Raw genomic sequence first — 21,059 nt, 5'->3', positions numbered from 1 at the left:
CGTAATCTATACTTAACAAACCAACTAGCTAAGCATTCATTAGTGATTCGTGACCCCAGCATCGAACTTGGTCGAATCGTGCTGGTTAGAGATGATTTCTTTTGCGGGGCGGGGCATTCAAGACCGTTGAAGCAAGAGCAACCATATTCCACTTCCTCTTCCTCCGTACAGAACGAGGACGGTTCCCGAAGCAGGAGCTGTTGCCAACCAAGCAATGACCTTCCGATAAACACAAAACAACTGCGACTGTTCGACTGTCATTTCTAACCTGAACATCATCATCATCATCAACAACATCAACATCATCCCTCTTGCTCAAACGCTACAAGCTTTATCAGTTATTTATTTCTACTCTCACCTCGCGTGCACATCCCCTCCACTACAGCAATGCGCTGTCTTCACCTTCTGGCCCTTTGCGGTATGAATCCCACCGAATAAATCTGCAGACCCCATCTCTGACCACCTGCTCCTCAGGCTTTCCATTAGCTTTATCTTGCCCTTCGGACCCTCGTATCAAAGCCGACATACGTGCTGATACCAACCGCGACGGACAAGTCGACCTCGACGGGCTTTCGGACGCGAATGGCAAGACGCGATGGACTGAAAAGTCCGGTGCCATTTTCCTCCCCAACATCGGCGATACGGATCGACGCTGCTCCAAGCAGGCCCTCGCGGTTCAGGCTGTCAGCAACGAGGAGCTTGACGATTGCAACGATGCTTCTGACAACACCCAGAGATCCCCCGAATATCTCGCACCCCTCAAGACCGTCCCCATCACAACCCTCTTCGAAAACGCAAACGGTACCGTTACAGTTCCCGATGCGGCACAGCGAAAGTTCGTACGTATCTTCCAGAAGCAGGGCAAGGACTGGGTTTACATCGACAACAACCATACTTTCTCTCAACAGGAGCTGCAGGCTGGTCTTGACCTTGGCATTGATGCTCGTGATACCAGACGTCCCGACGTTTGGGATGGACGTGTCACTGTTCGCTTCACCGTTCAAGTCGGAGATACCAAGTCATCTGACACGGTCATGCTACGTGTCGCACCCGTGCTCACGCACCATCATCTCCAAAAGGTCGAACAAGTCCTCGCCAGCCAGGACAACGGGAACCCTTATCTTGTCTACTTCACCAACATCCTCGCCTCGATTGCCAAGGCTGCTGGCTTGAAGAAAGATCTGTACCTATTCAACGAAAGAAGTGGCAAATGGGCCCAAGACTTTGTTGAGCCAGGCTACGCAAGCATGCCTGGTCCGAATGGAACAGTATCTATCCGGATCATGATTCGGTGTCCCGGCGATGAGCGAGAGGGTGGTAGACAACTCTTTCTGTATTTCCGAAAGGCTGGAGTTGGTGCAGTCCAGCATCTCGGTAAAGACGTCTCTAATATCGATGCCGGTGGCAACATCGAAGCCATTCCTCCCTACACCTTCAAGGGCAAGAGTTGGCCAGCTGGGCGTCTCGTCCATGGCAAGGATGACACCGAAAAGCACCATATTCTTTCTTACCTTGAAGCTCAAGAGACACAGAAGCCCCTTCTGCTCGATACTGCCTGGCTCTCAGTCGGTCATGTCGATGAGTTCCTCCAGTTCATTCCCGCTAAGAACAAGCGAGGTTGGGTTGCAGTCATCAGTGATCCTCGATTAGCTATCAAGCTTCTTGAAGACGAGCAAAAGGCCAGGCATGGATCGCTCCCCGCTATTTCACGCAAGGACGATATTGACTACGATATACCTACCATCACCCAATTATTGGGCAGTATGGGGTTTATGAAGCTGAACAGAGAGTGCGCTCAGCGAATCGACGGCAACATCGAGACTCTGAGGCGGGAAGTTGGACTTGCTGATGAGGACATCATTCGCATTCCAGCTTTGTTCAATAGAGACGACTCCTCTGAAGGTGATGGCTCGAAACTCGAAGTCGGGGCATTCTACCCTGCTGTCATAAACAACCTCGTTCTTACTGGTTACAACACTTGCGTTGCACCTAACCCATGGGGTCCAGTTGTCGAGGGCAAGGATGTCCTTGCTAAGGTAATTAGCGACACGTATGCCATGGTTGGGATGAAGATCAAGTTTATCGATGACTGGGATAGTCATCATGAGGATCAAGGGGGAGTTCATTGTGGCACCAACTCAATTCGAGACATGTCTGCCCGGTGGTGGTGATTACGTTGCGTTACGGAATCAAAGGGACCTTTGGTAATCCGCCTATGTTGTAAATAGTATCTTATTCTTATGCAACATTATTAGCTCCTTTTATACCTCCTGGCCCTCGAGTAATTCTATACTCTTGTGATCTACAATCGCCGCGCAGTGTCGTTCCACCATGGCATCGACAATTTCGCGGCTCTGCATCAGCGGTCCAGCAAGGGCCCACGCAAATCCGTGAAAGGTTTATCGTCGGTACTCTTCCGAAACATCCTCAATCCCAAGTTTCGGGCCGCCCGTGTGCTTCAGGGCGCTGAGGTAAGACTGCAAGAGGTCTTTCTCATGAGCGTGGCGATCTTGAATTAACATTGAGCCGCCGATGAAGTAAGCAACATCATGCAGGGCTGAAGTAGCGTGAATGACCTGCCAGTCAAGGAAGCCAGGTTCTCCAGTGGGTGATATGAACGTGTTTCCAATATGTGCATCGCCATGAACGATGCCCTTCATTTTGGAGTCTGATGCCCAAAGAGCCTTGAATGCCGCCGTCATGCGCTCCCGATCCTCCATAAACTTAGGAACTGGAGGTCTCGCACCTGGAGCAAATCGTCTGTCCCATTCTTCTGGCGCCAACAATCCCACGACTGCATCTCTGATTGAAACAATTTCGCTCACAGAGGGAATCCCTTCATCTGTATCCCCCCAGGTGCTGGCATGGAGGGTAGCTAGCTGCTCGACACTCATCCTCGCCCTCTCAACTGGCCATGTCTCAAGGGGGCTACCAAATGTGTAGCCCTGAGCTTTGAGATCGTTCATTATAACAATGCCCTGTCCATTCACAGTATCTGTGCCAGCATACGATACCGGTGGAAGAGGGATCTTGAGCCTTGGGGCAAGGTAGTAGTAGAACTCGGCTTCAAGCCGGTAAATGGCGTAGAGGAAAGGCAGAGACTCTCGATTGTCGGTATTGAAACCGCCTTTGACGCAAACATTACTGGCGCTGTCATCGGTATCATTCTCGAACGTTAATTTGATTGAGATTTCGGATGCCGTTCCATGGATCGTCTCGATGATTTCAACATTTTGGACATGCTTGTTGAGAATCTAAGTGAACCAATGCTTCGTAAGCTCATCGACCGTGAGCGGCAACGGCTCGTTCGATTATATGATGCCGTTCACTTTGTCTGCACTTGAAGGCATGATGATTGTAATTTGCAATCCGCAACAAGGCCGGCTTCAGTGCATTGAAGAGTGGGGTTGCTTATCTGTCTGGACACATAAGCATTGCAAAAGTCCTTCGACATCCTTGACCATCAATGCATATCTGACACGTTAGTAATAGGTCAGGATTACATTTGGCGGCGCTCTGCTGATTTTTGCAGGGATTGGGTCACCCGATAACTGTGGGATGCAAAGTTTCGACATTCTCAAGAGTCCACTGATGGTGAATGATACCTTATGGATATGTGAAGACGAGGAAGTCTATTATGGGCATGGTAATATTCCCAATCTCCTGGCTTCGACCGTAACCTCTTGTCATTCTTGATCACTATGCATGAGTATCTCATAACGTATGCTCGATCCCCAAGAGGAATTTAATCAAGTTCAAGGTCGGTTTCGGCATGACAAGGAACAAACAACGTAGACCAGTCGCATTAGTGATCCACGGCAGCTTATCCCGGAAACCGTCGGTGAATGAGTCACCGAGCCACGACAAATGGGGAAGGCTTGTTGGGTGCGGGGAACACGACTGACCTAATACAGCCTGATCAGCAAAATTGCAGTGAATCTGAACCTCCAACACCATTTATAACCTGCGCTAACTCGTGCCATGCCTCGCGTTGTCTCTCTCTATATACACTGCAGAAAGGCGTCAATAAAATATACAGCCATTTTCCCTTCTCATATCTCATCATGACACCAACAATTGAAGAACTACTAAAGGAATACGACTTTGATCCTTCCCTCATCGACAGGATTGCATTTCGCAAACACAAACAACCTATCGCCATTGTTGAACCCGATCCAAAATGGCCAGAGCATTTCGCCCGTGCAAAAGCGCGCATCGAATCCGCCATCGGCGATACAGCAGTGTCAATCAACCACGTTGGCTCTACCAGCGTCCCAGGTCTGCCAGCAAAAGCTGTAATCGACATTGACCTAACCGTCAAAGACATCAACGACGAAGCGTCCTACGCAAATGCACTTGAGAATGCTGGCTTCCATTTTCTTGTAAGAGAACCCGGATGGCATGGACACCGCTTCTTCTGCGACTACGAACCCGTGCCGACGAATCTGCATGTTTGGGGTCCTGGATGCCCCGAGGTGGTGAGACACAAGATCTTTGCAGATTGGCTGAGCAAGAATGAGGACGATAGGAAAGCTTATGAGAATATCAAGAGGGAGGCTGCGAAGGCGAGTGCTGAGAACGGGGAGGATGTTATGGAGTATAATAATAGGAAGCAGAACGTCATTCGTGAGATTCTGCAGAGGGCGTTTAAGGATTTGGGATACCTGTAGCGCATGCCAGGGTCTTGCTCTGGGACTAATGATGGATTGCGGGCGAGAAAGCAATAGAATATTAGGCGAGATCAAAAAGGTTACAAGAGCTGATTTGGTGATTCCTCCAAAAGGAATTCAAGAGTTTGGCAGTACCACTTTGCAAACGCTTGAAGATACTACCAGCGAGTTGTCATGAAACTCATTATCTTAAGATCCAGCTCTAGTTGAAGCATGCTGGACGGATGTTGCCGTGAAGTTCTTGTGATACCTTCCAATTCGAGCCTAGGTTTCAGCTAGCTTCAGCTTGGTCCACGACCTCAAAAGGACAATGGCAGACTTGCTGCCTGGATAGCTCCAAATGGAAGTTCACGTTTCATGAAACACTTTTCATATATGTAACAGATTTCCTGAGCCGACTTGAATCCCCCCTTGCAGCATTTCTCAACTATTCATAATGTCTGCTCCACTGATGCAGACCTGTCCATGCCACGCTCCAGGCGACGATCCCGCAGAAATTACAACTCTGCACCAAGCAGCTTTTCACCAAAACAACCAACGACTAGAAGAGCTCCTACAAGACAATGCTGATGTATCGGCAACGCAAACACCTCGCGACTTCACACCGCTTCACTATGCTGTTCAATTCGGCGACGAAAAGAGCGTGCAGCTACTCATTGACGCTGGCTCAAACGTCTCTGCAGGAAGCTATGATGGCATCACGCCTTTACACAACACGTCTGCTGGTGGCAATGTGAGAATCACCGAAATGCTCTTGAAGGCGGGAGCGAATGTTGACAGTCGCAACATCGATGAAGAAACGCCTCTCCATGTCGTGTCATTATTTGGGGAGACACAAATCGCAAAGCTCCTCATAGACACTGGGGCGGATGTCTCGGCAAAGGACTGCTATGGAAACACGGCTTTGCATATTTCTGCATCCCACGAGAATATCGGGATTGTTAAAGCTCTTCTTGACGCCGGCGCTGACGTTAACGCCGTAAATAACAATGGGGATCCAGTGCTGCATCATGCAATGAGCGACGGACCAGAATGTGTCAAGTTTCTTATCGATCATGGAGCAAATATCCACCTCAAAGGCGAAGGTGGTGATACACTTCTGCATCGCGCTGCGCAGAGCTCATCTGACCTAGTGCGAGACTTGGTCAAAGGGGGTGCTGACCTTGAGGCAACCAACGACGAAGGAGCAACAGCTCTCCATTGTGCTGCAGCATGGGGAGAAACCGCATCAATGCAGATCATAATCGAGAGAGGAGCAAATGTCAAGGCGACCAACAATGATGGCGAGACGGTTCTGCATATTGTGGCGGGGAACCCTTCTCTCAGAAGCGGACGTGATTCGGGTACGAAGGCAAAGCTTTTGATCGATGCGGGAGCAGACATTCATGCGAAAGCAAAGTCTTCAAAGACACCTTTAGATTATGCGGTTGATTGTGAGGGCAAGGCTGTTGAGAAGGTACTGCGCGAGATGGGGGCGGCGTAAGAGGTAGAAAGTTCAGATCAACCAGATCTCACCAGTTCTCGAGGTATCGATGTCTTTGGAGTGAATTGTGAGTATCTGAATATGGAATCGCTTGAACATATCATTCTCATTAAAGTGTTCTACCCATCGCTTCTTATGTCTCATGTCCGATCAACAAGAGCCCAAGTATGGTCAGCAATCTTCCTTCTCTCCTCCTCACTCCACTCTTTCTTCCCTCCAATCACCTTTCCATGGTTATCGATACAAGCCCAGGACATATCCTTCGATTGCAACTCATCCGCAGCTTGGTACAGTCCATCAAGTTGTCTTTCAGCACACTGCTCAGGCTGCAGACCAACCAATCTCGAAGCAACCTTTGACACAGCTCGGAAATACCAAGCTGAGTTCTTCGGCGTCGCTGTGTTTACAACTCCAGGATAACCGTGCGCGAAGAACTGTTTGGTACCTTGGTTTTGAAGCGCGTGATACTGTATCATTGTGTCATTCATGCAGATGCAGTGGTTTGCTGCGTGAGCGAGGCTGAAGGTTCCTTTGAGGTCGAGATCATCCCAGTTCAGCTTCTCAGGACTACCGTTGAGTCCATCCAGAACGAGAAGAACTTTCGCATTATGGCTAAGAATGGGGCTGAGTTCTCTAATCAAGAGCTGACGACCATAGTAGTGCAACGCCATTTTCCTGTCAATCCCCTCAGGTGTTTCCGTCCGTCCAGCGAATGACATGATTCCCTGCGTCATCACGAGAAGGTCAAGAGGAGTGTTCTGACTATTGCTTCGAAACTCTTGCGCAAACTCTTTCAAAGCGTGCATGGACGTTGCGTCAACGGAGCGAAAGGAGACCTTTTCAGCTGGCATGACCTGCGGCTTTGTCCGGCCGAGGATAGTGATTGATGAGAACTGGTAATTGGAAGATGTTGCTAGACGTTTGGCTATTGCGTAGCCAATGCCGCTGGTGCCGCCGACTACCAGAGCGTTGGAGCCGGATATGACTTTGTTCATGATGAAGATGAGATGAGGAGATGGCCTGTCAGATAAAGTGCGGGGGGCGGCGAACGTGATATAATACTTTATGGTATGATAGACTAGTCAAAATTTACAAAAAGGAGCAAATCAACATTATTTATACGGAAAAGGTGTGATAGATGATAAGAGTTGATACTGTGCCGCTTTCATGCAAGCGGATCACTAGTGCTTATGTTGTCGCATAATCGTCTGCAAAAGGAGATTTTCCATGCTTGTCTCACATTACATGTTATCCCGAATCCGAGTCCGAAAATAACTAAAGGTCCCCGTCTACATTGTACCACTGAGTAGTCTATCTCGTTAAAGAACCTATAATCTCTTCTATACGACCAAACGCGAATTCATCCATCACCTCCATCCATATTCTATCCTGAACACTCTTGCCCTCTTCAGAGTAGTAGTATGAGCCGAATCTAGGATCTGTTAGCGACTGTAGGAAAATGCGTCGCCTAAGTACTTACGGGCAGATCTTCCAGTCCATGATATACGACCCATGTGATTCCTCTCCCTTGACAATCGCTGCATCAACGTAGGCTGAGGCAGCCTGCTCCTGTGTACGGCCGACTACCCTAGTTCCCATGGCCATAACGATCTTCATGAGACCAGAGCTTTTATCCATCAGTCCTGTGCCCTTGGTCAAGCCTGGGTCAACAAGGTTGATGACAACATCGCTTGGGTCAACGAGTTGAGATAGTCTGTCGATGAAGAGTTGACCGAGGAGCTTGGACTTGGCATAGTGCCCCATGCCATCAAAGTTGGCTTCTAAATCAAGAGCAGATATGATATGGTCTGCCTTGGCTTCGGGCAATTCGCAGTGCATGGCCGTTCCAGAGCTGACAATTGTGAGACGGCTTGGCTTCGGGGCTGGAGCCTTGCTCGTGAGTACCGGCAAGAGAAGAACAGAAAGGTACATGGTAGACAAGAAGTTAACCTGCATAGTCTCTTCATGGCCCGTGGCCTTATTCAGGTTAAAGGTTGTACCGCCCATACCAGCGTTGAGAAAGACAAAGTCTATCCTTGGTAGAGTCTCGCAACGCTTTGCAAAGTCTTCAATAGAGCTATAACTTGCCATATCAAGCTTCCAGACATCAATCTGAGGACTGCTGGAAGGTAACGTGCGACGGAGTTGCTCAGCAGCAGCGCTGCCCTTCTCTTCAGAACGAACCGCGATGATAAGATGGCTCAACTTATGTTGAAGGAGGAGTTTGGTACATGCGAAACCAATGCCGTTATTTGCTCCAGTGATAATGGCTGTTCGGCCGGTGAGTTCGAGATCCTTGGGTGGATACTGTGGTTTGGTGCAAAGTTGGGATTGAATGAAAAGTTGGCCAGGGGATAGGGTAAGTGCAGGCATCTGTGAAGATGCACTTTGGAAGGGATATAACTGAATAGCCATGGTGAATATTCAGAATGTTTCTTTGGGAAGGAAGAAGCTCAAAGTAGAGCAATCATGAATTTTTATGATATCGATCTCAGCAGACACAGCTTTCCCTTTATAGGTAGCCCTTTGGTTTGAATGTTCAGATGGAGTCGGCGTTTCCCGTATACCATTTTGTCGTGATCGACGTGCGATATAACCCAGCTTGGATAACGATGTGGTCTTCGCATCTAGAACGTGCTTTACTAATGCGCGTTATCAGACTTTTGCTTTAGCTTCTGTGTCTTGTGGTAATGCCTCGCATACTCCTCCGAAGTTTTCGGATCGACCTAGATATACAACCAGATTGCTGTCCCAACGCGGTTAGTACAGAAGATAAGATCTGCGTTAGCTCGGAGCATTCTAAAATCCGAATTGAGTGGAGGCGGGTCAACAGTTCTCGATAATCACGCTAGGCCCAATTGAGGTATCAGTCTGGTCAAGGTGGTGGAGTTCAGCTGATTAATGCAAGCCTGGGTCCATCATGAAGGATTGAGGCTTAGCGGATGCGAGATTTGGGCCAGATTGAGACCCTTTTTCGGAACGGTCAACATCACTCACTCATCATCGGCAATCATCTGATCCAATGGCAGCCACTGAGTTTACGTTTCTGACCGTTGATGGCCATGGGCGCCCACTCGAACCCGGTAGTCGAGTCTCGATTCGGAGTCGGTGCATGAAGGGCGTCAATGTTCGCCAAGGCTCGCGTCGATCCAGAAGAAAGGCGCGTAAGGAATCCGAGACAGTCGCCGCAACTGAAAGTCTCGGGAAGAGTACTGAATTCCTAGAGGTTACGTCTTCTTATCAATTAACAAGTTGCGGGCCTCTTGTAAAGTCACTACAGATCCGAACTGACGAGCTTGGTTTTGACTCATCTCGCTTGCCATTTACTGTGTTGCGATTAGGTATGTATTGTAGATCCGCACCAGAAAGTCGGTCGTCAGTACTAACGGGAGATTGTAGTCGTCAAGTACAATGCCTTGCTGGATGCGGCATATCCTCTTGAGATATACCTCGAGAACACAGACGTCCAAGGACATAGAATGACCGACGACTTGACATTGCTGAATGAGAACAAGACTCTACTTGAGTCGATATTCCTGGCTACATATGCCGTGGATGATTTATGTTCTGGAACCAAGCTATCACTTCGATCGCAGCGACTACTCTGCACCATCCTCTCGTCTTTGAATAGCAGTCTTCGCAATGCTTCAGCGCAACAATCCTACTCCACCATACTTATCATATTGATTCTGCTCTTTGCAGCTGAGTCGTTTCAAGATTTTGATGCTGTTTCAACACACCTCGACGGACTGAGGAGGTTGTTGGAATTGCGTGAGACAAAGCCGGTGCCGTCGGACTCTAAACTATTGTTCAAGATCCAGCAGGTCGATCTTAGGATGTCGTTGGCGACGGGTCAGCCATTGTGCTTTCCTTTCGACTATTCATACTGCCAACAACCTGCCAGCGTCATTAGCCTGTCAAGTACTTTGCCCTGGTTGATGGTGCATCCCGCGTTGATGAGTTGCTACCAGACATTGCAAGCTTTGTCAAATCATGCGAACCGATGTCAATCCTCAAAGTCGAAAAGAATTCTCAATTGGTTGGACTTCCAGTCTCAGGTTAGCACGAGTCAAACTCTGTTGATCGGTCTGGGAGACGGTCATCTCCCTGTCGTATCCGAAGCTCTGCGACTTGGCATGCTTGCCTTTTTGTCCACACTCTCGCGTAGTCCGGTACGGAAATCTCACCTACCAATATTTACCTCACAGCTTGAGGAGTGCTATTTGGCTATGAAACAAGAACAAAATTCCTACATGCCATTGCTTCTTTGGCTGATGTTGATGGGGTATATCTCTACTATCGACACATCGAGCTCGATATCATTTTCAGTATGGAGATCTTCTGTTGAACCAGACCTCTCTTGGGAAACTGCGCGAAAAATGGTTGGTGAATTGCCGTGGATTGAGATGATACATGATGAGCCCGGAGAACTAAACTTTAAGCACCTACAAGCTCGAAAGGGCGATATAGGATCTAAATATTAAAAAATACACATAAACCTCAGATCTAACGCAATCTCGTCCCTGTGGATCCAGGGTTTTCCTGATTGCCGATAAATGGAGGCTGTGGACTAATAGTGATTACAGTCATGCCTGGACTGAGATTGTCTGATAATAGCGATCTAGTCCTAGGTATACGCAAATATTCAACAGACCTTAACATAGTATAAAGCATGATGAGCTTTTCACCTCTGAGAAATGAGTGTACCTAAGTCTCAGTGTTCCAGACTTGATATATACCTGTCCCATTACCTAATAGGTATATGCTCCCCAGTAACCTGTGTAGGTTGTCGATTACTGGACCTGAAGTAACAGCCATCTCGATGAGCTGATTGATTGTACTGTCCCGGTCTCGGCATGATATCGCTCCAGCTCGCAAGACATTCCCAGCAGAACTCGTGGCGGCATAGCGTACCTGTCATTGAAGTCAGAACAAATCAAGTGGGACTTCTGGCGATGTAACTCACAAGTCATGTGAAAGCAACCTGGGCCTTTCTGTGTATTGACTCCGCATGAAGGGCACTGCTTGGTGTTGGCATTTACCCAGTCTCGAGTTTCACGGAACCGAGGGTCTCCATTCTTCTCCATGCTATCAAACTCTCCGCAGGTCAGATCATCATGCCATTTAATTTGGTGCTCAAAGCACATCTCGTAGCCACATTCCTCGCATGAGACGTGGTTACTCTCGATTAGGTCATGTATCTGACCATAGGAACAATTTTCGGCAAGACACCATCGAAAAGAAGGCAAATTGCTCAAAGCCTCTAGTGTCAAGTATTTATCGTATCTTTAAGCGTGTTAGAATCTCGTTTTGCTGATAAATACTAGAAACAGTACTTACTTCGAAAATGTCTCTTGTCGCGCATATAGTTTCACTTCGTCGTATTCAAGTCGCCGACCGCAATCGGAAGAAGGGCAAGTAAGTAGATGGCATCCAGCTCTTCCATGTTGATCAAGCTGGGCTTCAATGTAGTTCTCTAAGCACTCCGTGCAGAAGTCAACAGTATGAGAGCACCTCTGTTCAAGCTTGCGAGGGAAAGGAAGAACCTTCCACTTCCAGTCCCCATCGTAATCACTGCAAATAGTATCCCACTTGTTCAAGGCTTCGCCAACTAAATCATAGACAGGTTCAGTGCATATAGAACATTCAACCGGAGACTGTGCTCGTTGCAGAAGCTGTGTGAAGATGGGAACACGCAATACCTCGTAAGTGCCATCCAGCTCGAGGAGCTGAACGAGGCTGGAGTTCACGTCGTGTGGTACACCCTCTTCCAGAGTATGTAGTTCTGAGATCGCAAGATCAAGCAGTGGTTTCATAATACCATTCGAAGTAAGGTGTTGATGTAGGCGCTTGGCTACTTGACGTGCTTCTAAAGTTGGCTGCGGATCAAGGCTGTCGAGTACTGACACAAGATGCTGTGCTGTATCATATCTATTTGGGGAAGGTTAACAATTTGAAGCCAGGTCACTCTGTATATGCCTACATTCTCAGTTTTTTGTCTGCATCCTGGACTTTCGTGAGTCTAAGTAGCCTCTGTAAAGTCCCACGATCCTGGAAAGTGATATCAGCCGAACAGGCACCGCACGGACATGGTATCAGAACTGTTGACCCCGACATTTCCCACCAAGTTTCAGGTAGTCCCTGTATAGACTTGAGAACAGATTCAAGATAGCAGACCAAGCAGACAGAAGTCCTGCAGGTGATAGGCCGTCGGAGACTTGTGGAAAATTCGTCGACTAAAGGGTATGAAATATTGGGCGTGGCTTGTTCGAACCTCATCTTGTGACAAACTGAGCAACGGCGCAATGATATTGAATCCAGATCTTGCTCGTCAAACCAATCTTGAAAGGAATGAAACAGCCTTCGAGCCTCATCAGCACTGAGGATACTGTCCAAAGGGCTCTTTACATCAGACGCCGCATTCTCAATTTTGGAATTAAGTAATCCCTCCTCTTGGATTGCGTTGTAACTCTCGTAGATAGACTGTGATCTAGATAGTAGTTTGCTGATGATGATGCCTCTTTGTGTTGTTTCAAGCATTCCTAGCGGACGCCCGGCAATCTGCGCTCGCAGCTTGTCAACTTCATCTGCCATTGCCCTTTTTTCGTTGAGACTTGTTTGTATATCAATATTCATTTTGCAGATTTTCTGTAGCAGGGATATTGATTCTTCAATCTTTGTCGACATCTGAACCTTTAGGTCCTTGTTTTCGTCTAAAAGATCGTTTATCGTGCCTTGCAAGTCTTCGATTTGCTGATGCATTTGATTGAAATTGTTGGCAAGAATATCAGTTATGCACTCTGCAGATATACTTGGTTCCGAGAGTTCATCATTGCACCCAAACCAAGAAAGCTCCGAGAGCCTCGGGATGTGCTTGGCAATGGCATGGATAGGATGCGGCAGCTGACTTTGACTAGCATGAATGTCTGATTGGACCTTTTGGAAGGATGACATATCTAAGATGACGAAAAGTGATTTGTAGGATGCAGAAGGCTGGGAGCTTTGGTGGTAGGAATGGTCAGAGGGTCAAAATGAGTGGAATCCACGGGAAGAGCCCCCTTCTTATTGTCAAGAGGAGACCAACGTCACAAGTGAAGTCCTCTTCCAAATGTGCTGATATTCAAGTCCTACGTCTCATGTATGTGGCAATATTCTGGCCACTGCAGCCGGATAAACCTGACTGGATGACAGAGAGGTCGGCCTCCTGCATGCATAGCGGGCCTTTGAAAAAGTAAATTGTCAAGACATGGCAGAGCTTGTTGGTTCAGCTTGAGGATGCATTTTAAACCCCGCACTAGATAACACTTATTACAGCGCTTATCTTACATTTCCATGGACGGATCAAACTGATGAACCTTTGTGTGACCGATAGCTGTCACCTTCCTGCTTGGCCGTTGACATCAATTTATTTCACGATGCCAGCCCACTACCTGACCTTCACTTTATTAGGGGACATGCCTGCAAGGCTGTAATCTTTCACATAGATACGAATATATCAGTCAAATTAACCAATAGGCTCCGATTCGTGTTACTACAGATGTGGACTTGGCTACTCAACTCGGCCGAGGCGCACTGCCTGGATCGCGTGATCGCGCCACCATCCTGCATTCGCACTGCCAACACACAATTGACTCAGGAGGCCTGCCAAGCGCTGAGGCCCAACATGCAACTCGTAAACAAATAACTCATGTCGCCTCCAACTTCTCCTCTTTCATTTTACTGAGCACTTCCTTTCAAACATATCTACAATGGTCAAAGTCAAAGTCAACAAGAATAGAAAGCCATGCTGTAAAGTATGCTCTGCTCCTTTCAAAACTCATTCCCAATTGGCGAAACATTGTTTAGATGCAGACCATGAAGGCAATCAGTGTTGTGAGCACTGCATCAGATGGTTTTGCAGCACAGAAGCCTTGTCTCAGCATAACGAAGCAAAACATGGGAAGTTACCGGCGGTTGTGCCATCTCAGAACCAAGTGTTAACCGTCTCAACGCCTCAACCTCCACAGCAATTTCACTTCCAAGACCAAAACTACAAAAGACTACCACTACTAGATATGGGAATTATATACGACCGTCTCATTCTCAAATGCCATTCTTCTGAGCGCCTTAGAAAGGAGGGCTATGTCTTGGGGAAGGAAACTCGCGAGAACGCTAGACAGGCCGCTATCACGAAGCAAACCGTTATGGCTTCTTACCCGAGCTCTCTCGAGCCCAAAAGAAAGGCAATCGCTCTAGATTGCGAAATGGCAGGAGTCGTAAATGGTGAGAGTGAAATCATATCCATCTGCGCGATCGACTTTTTCACTGGCGAAGTTTTGATCAATTCTCTTGTCAAACCTCTCGAGCCCATCATTGACTGGCGTACCAACATACATGGTATAAGGCCGGCGACACTCGCTATAGCTGCATCCCAAGGACAAATTCTCTATGGTTGGGAAGCAGCGCGACAAGAGCTACTCAAGCATATCAACACAGAAACAGCAATGGTTGGACAATCTCTCCAGCAAGATTTAAGAAGGCTACGAGTATCACATGAAAAGATTTTCGATACTGCTATTCTTACAGCAGAAGCGGTGTTTGGAACAGGTACTCCCTTTGGTCATCGATGGAGTCTTCAATCCCTCTGTGGAGATTTGTTGAAATTGAGTATTCGACAGGGTTCCGACACTCATGATGCCATGGAAGACGCTATGGCGGCACGAGAGGTTGCGTTGTGGTGCATATGCTACCCTGACAAGTTAAAGCAGTGGGCAAAGAGGGCACGCAAGAAGCACATGGCTGAAAAAGCGAAACGAGCGGAGCGCAGGCGAAATAAAAGGAGGAACATGTATTACTCAGCGCCTGTTCTCGACGACGAGGATGATGAGATCCTTCGATGGGAGGATGTGATAGAGTGGGAAATGTGGCCAAAGTCTCCTCCCTCTTCTGATTAGCATTGCGAGATAAGCATGTTTGCTCCATTTTCAACTGCTGTTTTCTTTTTTTATTTAAAAGGCTTGATGTAGTTCTTCGGTAGTTGTGGTGATATGCGATGATGTTTGCCAACGAAAGTAAAGACAACGGCTTAGGGCTCACTTAGTAGGGTTGGTAGACATCCAAACTGTATATCCTTTTCTACACCGCGAATTTGCCCCTCCGCCCTAGCCCATCGGCCTCGGTCAAAACGGTCTGGGCTATAATCCTGCTGTCCCATCTCAACAGCATAGTCCAATGCTATCTCCCTATCTATATTACAGAGATCCACAGGTAGCATTATATTATAATAAACGAAGTATAGAACGTCCTCCATTAGGGTTCTATTTAAAGAACTATAATAAAGAATAGTTGAATCTTATAAATCTACAGATCTTAGGTTTATATCTTATTTTACTAATACCTAGAGTATACCCATAGAGCATTAGCATAAGGTACTAACTAGAAATACTAGGCTTAACCCTTTTATAGAACCAAAATCAATACATATTATATAACTAAAAAGAAGATTTAATAGTTCTTAATTACCTTAGTTTCTAAAAAAGATAACAGCACTAAGATATACATGTACTAATAATATACTCGCCGTGGTGTATAAGATAATACCTTAAATTCATCTTATAAGCATAAACTAGTAAAGGAAACTGTAGTTAAAAAATAAGATTCGAAGGATTTTATGTGTATTACCCAAAATAATCACCTTTCCTTATGGCATAGGTTTTGTTACTAATCCTTATAGTAAAGCTTCCTCTCCAGTTTCAAAAATTCATGTCACATGGCTTGGCACCGATGCAGGAGTCGACAAACAAACAGGATTTGAACTAGAATCGTGTCTGTCCATAATTGGTCCTGCAATTAAATTTGCACTCGGCTGAAAGACTCTTGAGAGCATTATCTTGGCCATATGCTATCATGTGTTTAGAATCTTGGGTATCAAAACCCAAAGATCTGAATTGCCCTTTCGGGTTGCATTTTTCTCTCAGCGTGACCCTACTTATCATCTGGTCATCCACCAACGGCGACTAAACGCATCAACAGCTGACAAGACTCTATATTTGGGCACACCGCCATGGACTTGACTTGGCCAAGTACAGACATTACTTTGCGGTCCTTCCAATCGCGCCCGTTTAGTTGCATGAGAAAAACAAGTACTATATCATGGAAGCATGGAGTTCCTTGTTGTGAATCACAGGCAAATTACCACGAACTGAAGATAAACACCAATCGCTGTGAGAGTCCTGCCTAATCAGGCAAAGTAGGCATGAAACGGCGGCCCGAGCCTCGAGAATTGCCACCATATTCTGTTTAGGTCGGTATTACTCGCAGGGCAGGAGTTCTAATGATACCAGGGGTCGGCCAACTAATAGCCAAAGAATTTTCAGCTCAGTGGAGCAGCTTCTCGATTCAGTGACGGCCGCTGATGTAAGCGCTTGTAATCGGGTAAATGAAACAAAGCTGCACACAAGATGGATATCACGTCCCAAGCTGACTGTCCAGCCGCTAGGTATTGGTTCACAGCTTGGTCCTTTTGCGAAAACGTGCATTCTCGTATTATATAAATATGCGGTGTTTTCGCCAAGAGATATCACAACCCAACCATCCAGCCTCATCACCATCACCATGAAGATCACCGCTTTTCTCACTGCCATCCTCGTTGGCGCTGCCTCGGCCGCCGACACACTCTACCTCGTAAACTCCTGGAAAGGCAATGAGATCTCCAGCGGAATGGCATACTATGCCGACGGACATGATGCAACCGGCGGAACCGGAGGCTCTCGTCCCGATGACTACGTCGATGTCACCCACGGAAGCCACATCATTTGGGAAGGTCAAGCCGTAAAGGGTAAGTTCTTGTTCCTTCTACCCTTGAAAAGCAAGAAGCTGACTGGAAACCAAGGTACCTTTGGCACTGGCGTGTCCTTCACGTCAAACATCTTTGCGGACGCGGCTAGCAAGCATGATAATGCCTGGGCTGGCACGGGCACCAACGGGTACCATACGTATAACTGCTGGAAGCGCACTGGGCCTGTTGGTAAGCCTGTTGTGTTGTACACCGTGGATGGCTGGACTGTTGAGACCGTCTACTACTGCCGGCCTTTTAATTAGTGGTTGGGATACCTATGTGCCATAGTGGCTGTGTATACTCTGGCCATACACCCCGGCTGGCTATTGGCTCAGGCAATGCTCGCATAATTAGACTAATTCTTGAATCTAGAATTGTTGAGTCGGCAATTGAATATGGTATCTATCAAGCGCCACAGGAGCTGTCCCTTTGGATCCGTCTTGTTCTTTCGGACGTGGAGTGTCCTTGCGCATAGTCAGGAATCAGGAATTCTATCTATAACAATTGACCTACTATTACACTTTGCCCTAAAAAACTAAGCTTAAGCATAAAGTTTCGAACTAAAACCACGAACCTTCACTGTAACCCCCTCGTGTGCTTCGGTGAGAATGAAATCTGGACCACCGCCTGCGTCAAGTCGTCCTGTGGTTCAGCCTGCCGGTTCTTCGTTCTCCAAGCAATGAAGCCATCGGGTCGAACCAAAGAAGCGCCGCTGGCCTCCAAGCCAAACAACGTATCGAAGTCTCCCTCATTCTTCTCGGTAACACTGCTTCCAATATGCACAAACGTGATCTTTACGTCGGTCGCTTTAGATGCCTCTGTGACAAGCTGGCGCCAGTTCTTGTCCTTTGAGATAACGACCCAGGATGTACCGAAAAAGTCTAGCGTTGAAACATGATCTCCCTGCAAAGCGACATGAGGTGCTCGAGTACCTGGTTGTCCGTTCCACTCATCTGGTCTCTTCACGGGAACAGATCCATCAGGACCACCTATGATGCTCTTTGAGTTGTAGAAATAGCCGAACTCCATCGCGGCATCATCCATGACCTCGACATTCTTTCCAGGCCATTCCTTGTCGACGACGTATCGCTTGTAGTCCTCCCTTGCAAAGATCTGGTCATGCCGGACATCTGCGACAGGTCGTCTCTCAACGTCATACGTATCAAGAAGCTCTGACGATGATTCGCCGCGAAGCACTGATGCGAGCTTCCATGCAAGGTTATGTGCATCGGCTATGCCGGTGTTTGCTCCGTAACCGCCACGGTTTGGAGGGAGGGCATGAGCTGCATCGCCAGCAAGGAAGATACGACCAGAAGAGAACTTATCCGCAATGAGACCACCTATGTCCCATTTACCAGTGGTAATAAGTTTAATATCCTCATCGCGAAGATCCTGTACACCAGAAGCCTTGCGGACCATGTCGCGCTGGGTCGTGCCATCTAGAACAGCTGCAGGGTCGTCGACCTCTTGGTTCCAAGCCAGCATCCATCGCCCGCCGCCATAAGTGGTCATAAAAGCCTCGAAACCATCTTCGCGACCTTCAATCTGGAATTGACTGTAGCCGTGGTCGAGGAAATGTTGAAGAGGCTCGCATCTGAACATGATGCTCTGGAGCTTGCGAAGAAGACCAACGCCATGACGTTGGATACCGAGACTTTCTCGAACACGGCTGCGGTTGCCATCGCATGCGATCATGTAACTTGCCTTGACATGGATTTCTTCACCGTCACTTCCCGTAGCATTGACTGTAACACCTGCACCATCTCGGCTCCAGCCCGTAACAGTGAAGCCCAGTCTAAGATCCGCACCAAGCTCCCTCGCGCGATCTCTCAAAACAGGTTCAATGACATCTTGAGCGATAGCAACACCTTCAGTAGGAGAATACTCCGCAAACGAAACAGGCGGTCCACCTTTGGGTCTCTGCGTCCAGCCTTGCTCCTTCGTCCACTTGCCGGCAAGACTCTCAACAACGATACGCCGGGGTGGACCGCCTGACCATTGAATGCCTTTGAGTTTCGACTCTACGCCAACGGTACGGAAGAGTTCAATTGTTCGGGCAGTGTAGCCAATGGCACGAGGGTGAAGGGAGCTACTAGGATGACGCTCAATGAGAATTGTGGGGATGTTGAGATGGGAGAGGAAGAGGGCTGTTGAGAGGCCGACGAGGCTACCGCCGACGATGACGACTGAAGTTTCTTGTGTAGTAGCCATGTCGTTTGAACAAAAGATAAAATTGTAGATAGAATGACCGGTATTTTGATGGCGAGAAGGGAACATATATAGTCCCGATCAACAGTGCTGATCAAGGCCCGAAAAGGCAAGCTTCGGGTCCGACGTTGACATCGGGCTAGGGACGGGACGGCGCAGTTGGTTCGGGACCGGTGCCCCACTTCTCGGGATCTAGACAGTCCGGCTTCGGGTGATCCATATTTCCACCGAAAACCCTTTGAGAATGAATGCTCAGTTTATGCTTATTCTAAAACTACACTTCGTACTGTCTACCGATTTCAGCCTCTTTTTTAAAGAGTGGCTCTATGTTCAAACTTGCTGATGCACCGTGATGGAGTCTTGCGATCGACCGTGAGCATTATCTGAATGCAGCTCATAGTAAGCATGCTTCGTCAGCTCCATCTCGTCTGCATTTGATGCAAGAACACCATCTGTTAAATGTCGTGAATTCTGACGAGACTTATTTCCCCACATGCCGGTACCGTTCGATACAGGTTTTGAGGGATCGGTATTCCCAGTTGAACTCAGTTGCTTTAAGCCGAGCTTCTTCCAGAAAAGTTTGATCAGCGGACGCATGGTTGGGAGGCAGCAACAAATCACAGCGCTGATCAGTCAGTATTGGTTTCACAGCTGTTTCAGAGGAAAATACATTACCTGTAGACTTCCATGCCGGTCCAGATCATCAGATCGACAGTACCCCAAGTTGGATCGGTCAGATCAACGGTGATGACCTTGGTGAGGCGGATGATGGTGACGAAACAAGCACTTCGTTTGTGAGCATGACAATCGCTATTTGGGGGAGAGGTACTCACAAACTACCAAAGACCAACATGATTGCGATCAAGATCTTATGGTATAAGGGTACCTTCAAAGCCCAGATATACGGCAGAGGAATAATCATCAGACCAATGTCAGTGATGATACCACCAATGGCGACTCCAACATAGAATTTGGAAAGATCGATGCAATTCTGGTTCGTGCCATCCCAGAAGCTCGAGATAGGCCAGCATGTTCGAATCGAGGGAACGTACTACGCCATGTCAGCATTGGCCGCAGAGCTTTTTGGTGGTGAGCCTTGCCGTCGAGATGGCCCATGCAATGATAAAGGCGACAAATCCGTGGAGAAAATATCTCATGCTTGATACACCGAAAATATGGTAGAAGAACGCCACAAGGGATAATCTCGCACAGGCCAAAGCCGTCGTGTACATGATCTCATTTGCAACGATGGCCTTGAAGAAGTTTTCGATGTTCTTCGGATTGTCCTGCATCACCCAAGCAAGATGCCTCCCCAGGCCGAATCGAAGCCATAGCATACTTGTGATGAATACCCCAACAGTATTGAACTATAAGAAATGTCAGACACGTCAAATTCGGAGAGCCGAGTGGCTTACCGCTGCGAAATACGCAAGCCAATCGTCCCAAGAAAGCGTCTTCTTCGTCAACCTCGATGAAAAGAACCGACACGGCACAATAATCATCATCAGAGCGAAAAAGGCAATGTGCCTCGCATAAACCTCATTCTGCCGACTCTCATTGAGAAAAGCCTCATCGTAGGTAACATTACCTCCATCGACAGCCATATTGCTAGCTCATACGAAGAGGAAACCATTGAAGAGGGACTAACATTTAGCTAGAAGGCCCTTGGAGTAGATATGGCATAGCCAGTTTGATGATCATCGGGGGTATTCCCCAATTTAATTGGGTATCAAGATTGGCATGAGTCGGTCGGAAGCTAGGGTATTGTGGGGTGCATGACTCGGTCGCGAGGTTGATGTCGGTATACTATTTGTGGAAACACCCTGAGATTGCATGAGTCTCGGTATCTCTGTCAGAGCGCGGATTCGTGAGAGCCAGGCTA

General features: G+C 47.7%; 12 protein-coding genes across 12 annotated transcripts; 6 read left to right on the top strand and 6 right to left on the bottom strand.

Annotated features, from left to right (window-relative positions):
- Positions 1-387: 387 nt before the first annotated feature.
- On the top strand, positions 388-2,171 carry FOIG_09852 (uncharacterized protein; the record flags this gene model as incomplete). The annotated part of the gene is made up of 2 exons (XM_031210140.1): positions 388-418; positions 475-2,171. The coding sequence occupies 2 exons, from the start codon at positions 388-390 to the stop codon at positions 2,169-2,171; spliced, it is 1,728 nt and encodes a 575-aa protein (XP_031060391.1).
- A 31-nt stretch (positions 2,172-2,202) lies between these two features.
- FOIG_09851 (uncharacterized protein) lies at positions 2,203-3,411 on the bottom strand. The gene has a single exon (XM_031210139.1). It carries the CDS (start codon positions 2,964-2,966, stop codon positions 2,400-2,402), a length of 567 nt encoding a protein of 188 aa, XP_031060390.1. The 5' UTR covers positions 2,967-3,411; the 3' UTR covers positions 2,203-2,399.
- A 537-nt stretch (positions 3,412-3,948) lies between these two features.
- FOIG_09850 (uncharacterized protein) lies at positions 3,949-4,805 on the top strand. The gene has a single exon (XM_031210138.1). The coding sequence runs from the start codon at positions 4,065-4,067 to the stop codon at positions 4,668-4,670; it is 606 nt and encodes a 201-aa protein (XP_031060389.1). The 5' UTR covers positions 3,949-4,064; the 3' UTR covers positions 4,671-4,805.
- A 301-nt stretch (positions 4,806-5,106) lies between these two features.
- FOIG_09849 (uncharacterized protein) lies at positions 5,107-6,278 on the top strand (the record flags this gene model as incomplete). Its single annotated transcript, XM_031210137.1, has 1 exon — positions 5,107-6,278. One exon carries the CDS (start codon positions 5,107-5,109, stop codon positions 6,151-6,153), a length of 1,047 nt encoding a protein of 348 aa, XP_031060388.1. The 3' UTR covers positions 6,154-6,278.
- FOIG_09848 (uncharacterized protein) lies at positions 6,150-7,291 on the bottom strand. Its single transcript, XM_031210136.1, has one exon. The coding sequence runs from the start codon at positions 7,146-7,148 to the stop codon at positions 6,294-6,296; it is 855 nt and encodes a 284-aa protein (XP_031060387.1). The 5' UTR covers positions 7,149-7,291; the 3' UTR covers positions 6,150-6,293.
- A 173-nt stretch (positions 7,292-7,464) lies between these two features.
- On the bottom strand, positions 7,465-8,568 carry FOIG_09847 (uncharacterized protein; the record flags this gene model as incomplete). The annotated part of the gene is made up of 2 exons (XM_031210135.1): positions 7,465-7,585; positions 7,634-8,568. The coding sequence occupies 2 exons, from the start codon at positions 8,566-8,568 to the stop codon at positions 7,465-7,467; spliced, it is 1,056 nt and encodes a 351-aa protein (XP_031060386.1).
- Positions 8,569-9,632: 1,064 nt separating this feature from the next.
- Positions 9,633-10,664, top strand: FOIG_09846 (uncharacterized protein; the record flags this gene model as incomplete). The annotated part of the gene is made up of 1 exon (XM_031210134.1): positions 9,633-10,664. The coding sequence occupies one exon, from the start codon at positions 9,633-9,635 to the stop codon at positions 10,635-10,637; it is 1,005 nt and encodes a 334-aa protein (XP_031060385.1). The 3' UTR covers positions 10,638-10,664.
- FOIG_09845 (uncharacterized protein) lies at positions 10,614-13,300 on the bottom strand. The gene is made up of 4 exons (XM_031210133.1): positions 12,137-13,300; positions 11,494-12,084; positions 11,120-11,439; positions 10,614-11,067 (listed from the first exon to the last, which is right to left on the bottom strand). Exons 1-4 carry the CDS (start codon positions 13,105-13,107, stop codon positions 10,901-10,903), a joined length of 2,049 nt encoding a protein of 682 aa, XP_031060384.1. The 5' UTR covers positions 13,108-13,300; the 3' UTR covers positions 10,614-10,900.
- A 524-nt stretch (positions 13,301-13,824) lies between these two features.
- FOIG_09844 (uncharacterized protein) lies at positions 13,825-15,086 on the top strand (the record flags this gene model as incomplete). Its single annotated transcript, XM_031210132.1, has 1 exon — positions 13,825-15,086. The coding sequence occupies exon 1, from the start codon at positions 13,902-13,904 to the stop codon at positions 15,084-15,086; it is 1,185 nt and encodes a 394-aa protein (XP_031060383.1). The 5' UTR covers positions 13,825-13,901.
- Positions 15,087-16,746: 1,660 nt separating this feature from the next.
- Positions 16,747-17,232, top strand: FOIG_09843 (uncharacterized protein; the record flags this gene model as incomplete). The annotated part of the gene is made up of 2 exons (XM_031210131.1): positions 16,747-16,969; positions 17,024-17,232. The coding sequence occupies 2 exons, from the start codon at positions 16,747-16,749 to the stop codon at positions 17,230-17,232; spliced, it is 432 nt and encodes a 143-aa protein (XP_031060382.1).
- On the bottom strand, positions 17,189-19,205 carry FOIG_09842 (uncharacterized protein). The gene has a single exon (XM_031210130.1). The coding sequence runs from the start codon at positions 19,178-19,180 to the stop codon at positions 17,546-17,548; it is 1,635 nt and encodes a 544-aa protein (XP_031060381.1). The 5' UTR covers positions 19,181-19,205; the 3' UTR covers positions 17,189-17,545.
- A 109-nt stretch (positions 19,206-19,314) lies between these two features.
- FOIG_09841 (uncharacterized protein) lies at positions 19,315-20,994 on the bottom strand. Its single transcript, XM_031210129.1, has 5 exons — positions 20,593-20,994; positions 20,278-20,544; positions 20,011-20,228; positions 19,853-19,963; positions 19,315-19,802 (listed from the first exon to the last, which is right to left on the bottom strand). The coding sequence occupies exons 1-5, from the start codon at positions 20,779-20,781 to the stop codon at positions 19,508-19,510; spliced, it is 1,080 nt and encodes a 359-aa protein (XP_031060380.1). The 5' UTR covers positions 20,782-20,994; the 3' UTR covers positions 19,315-19,507.
- Positions 20,995-21,059: the final 65 nt, after the last annotated feature.

The sequence above is a fragment of the Fusarium odoratissimum genome (genome assembly GCF_000260195.1).
Source record: "Fusarium odoratissimum NRRL 54006 unplaced genomic scaffold supercont1.16, whole genome shotgun sequence".
NCBI classification, from domain to species: Eukaryota; Fungi; Ascomycota; class Sordariomycetes; order Hypocreales; family Nectriaceae; genus Fusarium; species Fusarium odoratissimum.
This window is presented reverse-complemented; position numbering and strand designations above follow the sequence as displayed.